Source organism: Thermobia domestica, chromosome 1 (genome assembly GCF_964235325.1).
Source record: "Thermobia domestica chromosome 1, izTheDome1.hap1.1, whole genome shotgun sequence".
Classification (NCBI taxonomy): domain Eukaryota; kingdom Metazoa; phylum Arthropoda; class Insecta; order Zygentoma; family Lepismatidae; genus Thermobia; species Thermobia domestica.
Window position 1 is genome coordinate 242,542,147 of NC_137454.1, and position 12,185 is coordinate 242,554,331.

The 12,185-nt window shown below is 37.5% G+C and overlaps 1 protein-coding gene across 1 annotated transcript in view; it reads left to right on the top strand.

Moving 5' to 3' along the window:
* Positions 1-12,185, top strand: part of LOC145667305 (phospholipase B1, membrane-associated-like) — a 123,587-nt gene that overhangs the window by 71,240 nt on the left and 40,162 nt on the right. Inside the window, exons 3-4 of the mRNA XM_081734906.1 lie at positions 5,847-6,078; positions 11,959-12,185. Coding sequence (XP_081591032.1) covers positions 5,847-6,078; positions 11,959-12,185 — 459 coding nt within the window. The remainder of the gene's footprint in view (positions 1-5,846; positions 6,079-11,958) is intronic.

The window sequence follows — 12,185 nt, forward strand, 5'->3', positions numbered from 1 at the left end:
CAGTCTCTGATAACACTGAGCTTAGTCCTCATCCGATACTTAGTTCTTCTTTTATTCCTTCTAACTTATCCCCTACTCTACACACTGTTCTTCCATATCAGTTTTAATGCTTTTATCATTTTTCTTTCTTTCACTTTCTTATTGTTCGATTTTCTAGTTCTTCTTCCAACAACTTCAAAATATCTGAATGAAACGACTTCTTAAGCTGGGAGATATTGTTTTGACATTTACAATAAATATCAGAAAGCATAGGAGAAAAAAGGAAGTACTAAAAAACTTACTGAAAAAGGAAGGAGTAAGAACATACACAAAAGGGAGTAGAAGAATGTTAGATTTAATGAAAAGGAAGACAACAAAGGAAACTGAGGTTAAACTAAGTGATGAAGGAGTTTTATATAGATTTAAATCAAGGAATGTGCTATAAGTTATATAGAAGAAACAGGAAAGAGGTTGGGGGAAAGGATTAAACAACATAAAAACGACGTGCGATTGAAGAGGGATAGAACGGAATATGTAAAGGACACAGAGCATAAAATAGACTGAGAAGGTGTAGACTGACTGAAAAGAGAGAAAAGAAGCATTGTAAGAAATAGAAAGAGTAATTGATACGAAAGGAAGAAAGCGAGGAAATTATGAACTGGAATACTGGACTAAATATACATGATGTATGGAGAAGGATATTTGGATTAAGCAGAGGAGTAAGAACAGGTAATACGGGTGTATTTAACAGCAGATAGGGAATTAAAAGTTTAAGGTTCTCAGAAATGAAAGTTCTTAATTAAAAGAAAAGTGGTATGTCAATTAAAATGTTAAGATTTAAAGTGAAAGTTGTATCATTAAAAGTTGCAAATATGTAATCAATTAAAAATTGTTAAAAATGAAAGGACGAATCTTATTGGTTCCTACATATGACTTCCTCTCATTTTCTGAGATGTACAAACTGTAGTCTTAGAAATTGTAGATTATAGTCTGTCTGATGAAGGCAAGAATACTTTGCTGAAACTGTGACAATATTATTCATTAAATATATATACTTTGGTCAGAATTTGTCTATTAAGTTATACAATAAGTTCCAATGCTAAAATGAGCAGTGCTGAAAATTTGGTAAATGTTCTCTGAGATCCAAATATGTACAATATTTCTGAAAAATTTATTGGCCCTGTTTATTCCCTGTTATAGATAAAAATTGTCAAAAATTCAAAATTTCGAGGTTTCTATCTTATATCCTTTGTTATATCCTCTTTGATGAGGCTCTAGGGTATATGACCATATGGATGAGTACATAGACTTCTTCTCTTGAATATTGCATGAATACATTGGCAGTCCCTTTTAAAATTTTAGAGGTGTACATTAAACAACCCTTACATTTTGTAAATTGTCAAAACATAAATTGGTAAATAGTCCTAGGACTAAGATGTATAATTCTGTAAAGGACCCCGCACTTTTCTTATGGAAAGTGGCTTTCGGCTAATGTTGTTGAAACTTCGCTGGTTGATAGTTCTTAACATGTGGATCAAAAGTCTCAATGGGCACAAAGACCGAAATCCACTCCTTCCCCCAAAAAACCGCCTTCAATTAGCTGGGGGGGATTGAACTGATTTCAGCATGTAAAACAATTTGTTGTTTTAATCAACTCAACAAGGACCCCAAACAACCACATGTTAGACTATCAAACTTCCCCACTTGACACCGCCCTTTGCCCCCACATATCCCCCCCGCGAATTACCTTACGGATGTTCCATATTACTGTAGTTTATAGTTGTGCGTATGTGTTGAAATACCTACAGTTTGGGTCTCACCGACGATATAATGGGTTTCACGTATCGCTGATTACGAATCTGAGGTGAGAGTTCTAGAATTCAAGATGGATGATCAATATGGCGGATCAAAAACACGAAACTCCTGAATGTAGCCACAAATAGCTGTTTACTAGGGTATTTTGGGTCGTTGGTTACGAATCTGAGGTCAAAATTCTTGAATTCAAGATTGCATATCCAATATGGTAGATAAAAAGATCGAAGCCACAAATCGTAATAGACTAGAGTGTTTTTAGATCGCTGTTTAAGTACGCAACTTTCCTTGATACTTCAGCCACCATGTAGAATTATTCTGCACCCTTGCCCTTTACCAAAACCTACCACAGATATTTTAATGCTGAACGGTGTTAAAATAATTCATCAATTATCTGTTCATTATTTTCATCATTTCGGTTTGCAGCATCTAATGTGGTACTTAGCAATGAGTCATCGGGATATCTAATATTCTGTAAATGTCGTGCATGGCCTAAATACCACAGGACACTTGCAACGTGCGCACATGTACCAAATGTACGAGCACCGCTTTGACATGTACAGTAGTAATCTTGAATAACATTTTGATCATAATCCTGGTCATTGTGTTAGTAGACAGAGGATACCGCGATGCAATTCCTTTACTGGAATATTTAGGAATTGATCGTAGAATGAGGTCACTCCTACTACCACGTGAAAGACAACTATCAACAGAAGATGCGAATACTTCTCGACTAGTTACTAAAAGTCGATGGATAGTCGAGGCAAGAAACGGGCATCTAAGATCTGTTTTAAAGTTTCTAGCACAAACGTTGAATCTGCAACATGCAAAGAAACTGAATAGTTTCTATCGCATAGCTGGAGCTATTTTGAACAGATACCATCCCGTTATTTTCATGCAAGATGCAACCATTGAATTAGCTAGAGAAATGAGAAATAGGTCAATCATGCCGAACGTTGTTAAAGCAAGAGTGGAGGTAGATAATCTTATTAGAAGGATCGGTCAATGGGTACCGCTGAATGATCAAGGCCTAATTGATTTCTCTGTACTTACCTTAAACTACTTACGAGATTTGACTGTAGGCACATATCAAGTAGATCTCTCATCCTCTTACGTCCAAGATAAACTAATACGAGATAAGGATGAGCAATTCCAGCTTGACGAAAACGTAACTGAACCGGGATTACTGTGCGTACGTCTCTACTCAATGTTCCGCAATGCAACTAAGCATCAAGTTTTTATAGCATATGTAGCTAATGATGAAGATGACCAGGATTATGATCAAAATGTTATTGAAGGTTACTACTGTACATGTCAAAGCGGTGCTCGTACATTAGGTACATGTGCGCACGTTGCAAGTGTCCTGTGGTATTTAGACCATGCACGACATTTATAGAATATTAGATATCCCGATGACTCATTGCTAACTACCACATTAGATGCTGCAAACCGAAATGATGAAAATAATGAACAGATAATTGATGAATTATTTTAACACCGTTCAGCATTAAGATATCTGTGGTGGGTTTTGTAAAGGGCAAGGGTGCAGAATAATTCTACATGGTGGCTGAAGTATCAAGGAATGTTGCGTACTTAAACAGCGATCTAAAAACACTCTAGTCTACTACGGTTTGTGGCTTCGACGTTTTTATCCACCATATTGGATCTGCAATCTTGAATTCAAGAATTTTGACCTCAGATTCGTAACCAACGACCCAAAATACCCTAGTAAACAGCTATTTGTGGCTACATTCAGGAGTTTCGTGTTTTTGATCCGCCATATTGATCATCCATCTTGAATTCTAGAACTCTCACCTCAGATTCGTAATCAGCGATACGTGAAACCCATTATATCGTCGGTGAGACCCAAACTGTAGGTATTTCAACACATACGCACAACTATAAACTACAGTAATATGGAACATCCGTAGGGTAATTCGCGGGGGGATATGTGGGGGCAAAGGGCGGTGTCAAGTGGGGAAGTTTGATAGTCTAACATGTGGTTGTTTGGGGTCCTTGTTGAGTTGATTAAAACAACAAATTGTTTTACATGCTGAAATCAGTTCAATCCCCCCCAGCTAATTGAAGGCGGTTTTTTGGGGGGAAGGAGTGGATTTCGGTCTTTGTGCCCATTGAGACTTTTGATCCACATGTTAAGAACTATCAACCAGCGAAATTTCAACAACATTAGCCGAAAGCCACTTTCCATAAGAAAAGTGCGGGGTCCTTTGGATGACACATTGTTTCCTTCTATAGGTAAAAAATGCCAAAAATTTAAGTTTGTGACTTAATTTGTCCTATAAGATATGCTTTTTTCCCGTGATATACGATTGTATCATTAACATATGGTCACAATTTGGTTCATTAAGATGAGTACTTTGAAACACTTTTCTTAAATTTTGGGAGTGGTACATATGACAAACCCTTTAATTTAGGAATAATTGTCAAAAAAATAGTAAATGTTCTCTGATTTGGATATATTTCAATAGTTCACGCTGATCCCTAGCATGAGTAAAGAATCACCAAAACTTAAATTTGGGAGATTCTTCACCTTAATTCACCTTGCACATAGCCGCAGAACAATTGTTGTATAGTGTATGATTAACTCGTCTGCAATGACACAAATAGTTTTCCAAGAGTTCACTTCCACTGTGTTTCTGATGAGTTCATTGGAAGTTGATGTTGGTCGGTGCCAAGGGACTCATTTTCAAAGATGCGTCACCGGAACGAAATTTGACAAATCATAAATGTATTTTTATTCGCCATTATTGCAGAAATGTATATATTATTAATATTTTGCAGCTTACTATGCAGAATGTATTAATTTAAATTTATTTAAAAAAATCACTCGCAATTGTGTGTTATCCATGTTGCACTTGCATTTCTATAACGCATTACCTCCTAGCTGTCTGGGTGTCCAGTTTTTTTTTTTTTATATATATATACGGACATCTACAGAGTTCGTGACGTCAGAGGTGTGGCCTTATTCAATCTCTGTGTTGTGTTGTTGATGTTAGTTTCCTACCTTGCATCAAAACGGGGATTTCATTTGCACTAACTTAATAATATAATAGTATTCTTTTCCTAAAATTTGTTGTTAACACTTTTACTTAACATGTTGATTATAAATACATTTATGATTTCTGTACTCCGAAATATTTTTGGGAATTCTCTCATTATTCATTGTCGTTATACCAGATCAATATAATAATTCTTTAGCAGTGGTGTATGCAAGTGGGTATCGGGGTTTAAACCTCCCTTGAACAAGATAGCGTACAAAAATAAACGTATGCTAAGGTCTGTATATAAATTCTTGAAATTTTATTAATGTGGGAGCTTGAATTCTCTCTTGACAAATTTCTGTGTACGACACTAATTATTAATACTAGGTTTCACGACGTTTATGTTCTTTTGATGCTATAGGCTTGGAAACTGTTGTGTCAGTAAATGACTTAACGTTTGTAAACTGTCCGCCGAGAGAACATACATCTTTCCCTGATACTTAGTGTACGATGCCTATATTTAACACGTATCTTTACAAGGTTTCGGTTATGTTCCCCCTATGGATTGCTACTTACCTACTTACGACTGTAAATGCAAAAAGGCGGTAATATAGAATTTTCTTTGTTCGACATTTTGCGGTCTGCACATCCTATTAGTCAAAAACGGATACAGTATTTTATCCGATTCCTTTTACTCAAAGTGTGTTCAGATTGACACACTTAACAAGCTCATAACACTTGTGTAATTTTAGCAAATAACACATACGTTCACTATACAGTTATCTGGACGTTTACTTCGGAAAGAACAAACCTATATAGTATACTTCCATTTCTAAAACTTTCGGTCAACATAATTCATGAAGCATTTTAGCAATCCGCACTCCTCCTACAATGTCAGTGTATGATTGAATTAACATTCTTCTTTATAAAAATAGAAAAGTGATTCACGTATTCCACAGACTAACATATTTCCGATTATGTTGGCAGCATATTTGCTTTATAGTTGCCAATCGTTTATAGCATTTATATTACAGCAATAATTTTTCATTACAGGTGTCTCCTAGACGCAGGGATACACTACAGCTTCAACTTCCAGACAGTTATCCTTTTCCCTGTAAAATCACTAGCTCTCCCAAAAATCCATCCAGTGTTCATAGGCTACGACCTAGTGATGTTAAAGTCATTGGAGGAATTGGAGATAGTGTTATTGCTGGGAACTCTGCATTGGCTACACTATTTCCACTCTCTAACTTTATTGAAAATACTGGAGTTTCATTCGCTGTTGGTAAATTATTTATTATTACCATTTAAGTTAATAGCATTTTAAAAATTACAAAATTCATAAACTACCATTACCTTATAATCAACATTCGAGTGTTTAATTATTTAGCAGTCATTCATCTAGAAATATCTTGTAAACGTTTATACTAACTTCGAGGAATATTGACTAAATCTTGTTTACTAAGGAACATTTTAGTTCAGTCAAAGAAGGCCAAAACCACAGATTACAAAAACTAAATCGTTTAGTCTTGAAATTTGTCTCAGTTGTGAAAGGAGTGCCCTAAACGACACACTAAAACTCCCTGAAGGCGGGGGTAGAAATGAGGGGGAACGCGGGAGGACGTCCTTACCCACTTTGGAAAAATACCTATATCGTTCCCTCCTCTTCCTAAAAAAAAGAAATTTGCGAAGATAGACTTGGCCGACGGCGTGACGTCATGCGTACCCCTATCTTTTCAGATCTACTTTTACCCCTGCTCGAAGGTGAGGTGTTGGTGAGCGGTGGAGAGGGTTTAAAGATAATTTTTCAAGTTTTTCTTACATAATAAAAAAAAGCTTTGGGATTTAGGATCAAATATTTCAAGTACGAAATTCAGCTACATTAAATTTCTTACAAAAATAGCCCTATACATTTTTTTCATAGAGCTCCTTCGTGGCTAAGCGGTTAGCATTCGCACCTTTGACGTGGGTGTCCCGTGTTCGATTCCCGGTGGGAGCTCATGTGGCTCGGATTCCACGTTAATCAGTAGGTACACGTCTCATATAGCCTCGCTGCTGAACGAGACGTTAAGCTCAAAATCAACTCAACATTTTTTTCATATGTTCAATAGTTAAGATGACAAAGGGACATAAAAATGCTTATTTTAAAGAAAACCTTTTGCCAATAAAAATGTTCAAGAAATCTACAAAAAAAAGCCATTCCTATACAACAATATACAAAGGCAATACACAATTCCATGTATCGCGGCAGACAGAAGTCTTTGACAAGGCAATGGCGATTTCTTTGAATCAAATGCAGAGTATGAGAATTAAATATGTCATCTGTAGTTTGGTTGGAGTAAAAGCAAACATCTAAACACACGTTTTAAGAACAATTCAAGTTATTAATATAAACTATGCCGAAGATTATTGACTTATTTCATCATAAAACAAATATAAAGACTTTTTGAAACCAAGAAATATAACATAAAACTTCGCAAGAGGAGGGAAAGAAACCTAACGCAACCACACTAAAGACGAAACATTTAACGTGTAGTGATCGTGGTTCAGTGATCAAGGCGCTTGACCAATAATCTGCAGGTTCGTGGATCCAATCCACGTCAAGCAAGTATTTTTCTTAGAATTTTTCTAGAATTTTTAGAATATCAAGCTCACTTGCCTTGGGTACGAACCAGGTAACCCACCCATCACATAGTAGGCGGGGTCTCAGTTTTGATTCCCAGTGGGAGAGCCTTTGAAATATTAAATGTCCTCGATGTATCTGTGTTCGTCTCCCTGTTGTTCAATGTTACTGGAAATAACTGTAAAACAAGAATAACCGAGTATAAGAGAGACAAGTTACAGTAATACTTTCAGAATCAGAAGAGAATCAGAAAAGAAGTGGTCTGAGGAACAAGGTTCCAGTTAGGGCTTCGAATTACTCTTAAGACCACTTTCTCCTTCATGTTCTTGCGTGTTTGTATGTCTTTTTTTTTAAATTTGAATTTGAATTCTCTGTACTATAGTATTTTATTATGACCGAAATTAGTGTTTCATAATTAATGAAAATTCGAATCGTAAACAATGTGCAATTTGCTACATACACGAGTGTTTCTTGACCCTTACTTAACAGAGCAGTCTTAGTGTGGTGGCTTGAGTATTCATTTCGTGATTTAGGGGTCCGCGGTTCGATTTCTGTGAAAAAATTAAGAAAAATATAATTTACAATGTTGATATTTCGGACGTATAATAACATGAAAAATAGTAATTTTCTTTCGTTCTTAGAGTTGAAACGACTTCCTTCATAGGGAAAATACTAACAACATGACGTCACACTCTACAATTTCGATTTGTATTCTCTGAAAAGTTAGCGTGTTTAGCAAACAATTCATGAATACATAGGCGTCATCCTTAGGGCCTAGTATCAGTCATAAATGTGTCTGAAACTTTATTGTTTCATTGTGGAATTGTTTGTAAGTTCTTCCGATCTTACTAGAAACAATAATAATATTTTCGTTCGCCATTTCCATATATCCGTTCAACCAAAATTTGTAAATTGGATCTATTCATTTTTATATTTGTATGTATATTTTATTAAAAATTTGTAAAACTTTGTCCCATATATGTATAGGTAGAGCGTTAGTAAATAGAATGTCCGGAATCGAACTCCCACTACCAATTTAATTATAAAATTTCTCTATAAAAGTATTTTCACAAAATACTGTACAAATTAATCTCTCTAGTATCAAAATTAGTTATAGGTGGTCTTTGATATTAAGGTCCCAGACAGGATATCTGCAGAGCACCGAAGCAGGCTAAACAGAGTGGTATTAGGTGCCCAAAGCTCCGAGCAAGCAGTGGGTAGGTTAGATAGACAACAGAGCCCCGAAGCAAGCTAAGCGGCTGAGGTTAGGATTCCCAGTCAGAGCCCCGAAGCAGGCTAAGCCAGGAAAAAGGATAGGCGTAGTCCCGAAGCAGACTAGAGACCCTAGGGTTAGGTTATTCCTAATGTTCCGGAGCAAACAATAGGAGGGACACCAGAAAACTGGCACCGAATTCAGTCAGTCAGTTGGGGGCCGCGGTGGCTCAGTGGTAGAGCGTTCACCTCTGGTGCTTGGGGTCCCGGGTTCGATCCCAGCCCCCGCCAAGTGAACTTTGTGGTGGACAAACACCGTGTGCGTGGGTTTTCTCGGGGTTCTCCCGTTTCCTCCCACTTTCTTCATTCCACCATTTCATTCATTTCTCATAATCACCGTCTCCTTTAGCCTAACCGGCATAACCGTGGGACGTAAAACTCAAAGATTTCATTTCATTTCATTTCAGTCAGTCAGTCAGTCCTTATCGTGGCTGTTGTTGAGTAGTGAAGTGACGGGCTTGAGCCCTTGCCTTCCATGTTTGTTGCGGCGTGGCTTGTTGTGAGTGGCGTAACTGTTCTTCGGGGCCGCAACTGTCGCTGGCTCCGTGCTGGTCATCTGGGGTGTTCAGGGGCGAGGCATCCTGTACAAATGTCTTCTTGGTTCTTTGGTGGCGATGTTCTCAATGTGTGGGTATGCAGAACTTCTGACCTGGCGCCAGAAGGAAGCTGATTGTTGTTGTCTGACCTCATTCAGCGTCGCCAAGTTGAGATCTTCATGAAGTTGAGCCACCCTGGTGTCCCACGAGTGTCCTGTGATTGCTCTCGCAGTTTTGTTTTGAACCACTTGCAGCTGGCGGAGATTGGCAGTGTGGATGGAGTGCTGAACTACCACCAGCGTCTCGGCATCAGGTTGTATATCATTCGGTTGAAAAGCACCTTCCAGGTAGTCCGCAAAGAGGAGGGCTTGCTCTTCCGGTTTGTACACCAATCCTTGTGGACCTCTGAGGGGTTGCGTACGTGGTGGGCCAGTTGGTCGGGCAAGTGTTCTGACTAGTCGCCAGAAGTCGCGTGAAGGTGTGTCCATCTCCTGTAAGGTGTTATTCCACTTCTGCAGACGCCTGCGTAGCAACCTCTTCTTTATGCGTATGGAAAGGGAGTTCCATACACGCTTGTATTCTGGGTGTCGTGTTCGCTGCCAAAGTTTTCGTGCTGTTCGTTTGAGGTGGATGAGTGCCGATGTGCGGGCCTCTGCCGGGTCTGGTTGCTGCTGGTGAGATGGATTGTTGCTGGTGGTGGTGGTCACATCCATCGCAGTGAGGATGTTGGAAGTTAAGGATGCTACTGCTGCGTTGATGTCTTCGGGGGTGCGTAAAGGGAGACGAGGGTCCACCAACGCTGCCAGAAGGTCCGTATATTGTTGCCAGTGCCTTTGTCCATCCAATTTATAGGGTTCCTTGGGTGACTGTGGCGCTGCTGTTCCGATGCCGTCTTTTGCTCCGTGGGAGGGGCTGGAAGTCGTCGTCTGCAAGTGATTGTAGATCCATCTGGTGTGAAGTCTTCTTGCCGAACCACGTTGTGGTGTTTGTAAACACTGACGTGCCGGATTTTTTTGTTTTCACATCACGTGGAACATTACAATATCAAGATAACACATACATAATTCAAACTCTTTTATCCAAAGAATGGGCGTTACTATGTATCGTGATGAAGACAAATCCTACTCAGTGTCTATTAAGGGACCGAAGGTTCGATTTTCGTATTGTCAATTAGCTGACACCCTTTTTCACCTCTTTTCGTTCCATTCCCTTTCCCAGGATTTCTTAAAAGGCAATTCATCCTTATAGAGGGTCAAAAATTTCTTTTCAGTTTTCTTAACTTCAGTATGCGTATTTGCATTGGAATAATACGTAATATTGATGTCTCAAATAGTCGGAAATAATAATAATTTTAATAAATAATAATAATAACATACAAGACAAATTCCGTATGAGGACAGATTGTATTAGAATCTCTAAAATCACCCCTAGCGTTAGGCAAAAGTTACAAAATAGTCGGGTTTGGAGAGAAGTGTCAGGACCATACGTCCCCACAACGTCCTATACGCCTGCATTCGTCCCCACAACTAGCTGAATACTAAACGGAATATTTCCAGGCAAATTTCATGTAGAAAGTAGGGCTACTGAACTCACAAGAGCTGTAAGAAAATTTGTTTTTAAGTAATGGTTATGACGGCTAATCCACAGAAGACGTTGATGATAAGAATGAAAGAAATATTGGAATAAAGAAAATGGAAGGAAACGGAACCCGAAGAAAACCTACACACATGGCGTGTCTTCAGCACAATGCCCACTAGCAGGATCTAGGTGGAATAGGGTAAACCAATAAATTTACAATACTTCAGTAATAATAATAATAATAATAATAATAATAATAATAATAATAATAATAATAATAATAATAATAATAATAATAATAATAATAATAATAATAATAATAGCTTTCACAACTCCTACCACCCTTTGGAATGGTATTTTTCAAAATTAAGTCTAAGCTATAGCCTAGGATCTACTAACATTCCTGTAAATTTTTAAGTTTATATATCAAGTAGCTTTTGTAACCTAGTGACAAGCGAGAACATTTTTAAAACATATTCAGCAGTAATGGACTTGGTTATGTGTATTAGGATTTAGTGTCCTTTTCTGTACTTAGGCTATATAATACGTGGATTTGCAGTTTAACATGTGTTCCGAAGCACATTGGTTTCCACTCGGAATCGAACCCTAGTCTCCCGTGCCAAAAGACAGTATCTTAACCATATATTAGTGAGAATGCACTAGTACAAATGGAGATAAGCTGTCCCTAATAACCGAAGAAATCTCAAATTGGCATTCGTAGAATACCGTAATTTTGAAGAGTATCATTATCTTGTATTATTATTATTTGAATTATTATAGAATTACAATATTTGATTAAACTTTTCGTAAATGGGACGCTATTAAGTATGAACATCTGCTTATATCAAGTAAATTATTATAATTACCAATCATACAGCTTATCCCTCATTAACCCGAATTATTTTTAATTCGTTTTTAGTGAATTGTGTTTACGTATTTTCCTAGCAACATAAAAACATAAAAATAACGTTTTTTATTTGTTACCTTGTTCATTTACTAGTTAAGGAATTAGATTTTACTAGTAAATGAACGGGGCAAATGAGCAGATATTTAGCGTTGGTTTTCTGAAAGTTGATTCCGTTGCCATATGCCATCACGGGGATAGAATGGGTATTAGAAACTAATAATATTAACAATAATTCTTTTTGAATTCCAGGAGGATCTAAAACATGGAGGAAGTATTTGACGCTGCCTAATATCCTGAAAGTGTTTAATCCTCAGTTGACTGGATATTCGACGAAGACCAATATAGTTTTTGCAAATACACAACAACTTAATATAGCTAAATCAACAATGGCTGACACAGATGCTCTGCAACAAGCAAAAGTAATTGTTCACAGGATTAGGAGCAGTCGCAATATTGATTTTAATAATGATTGGAAG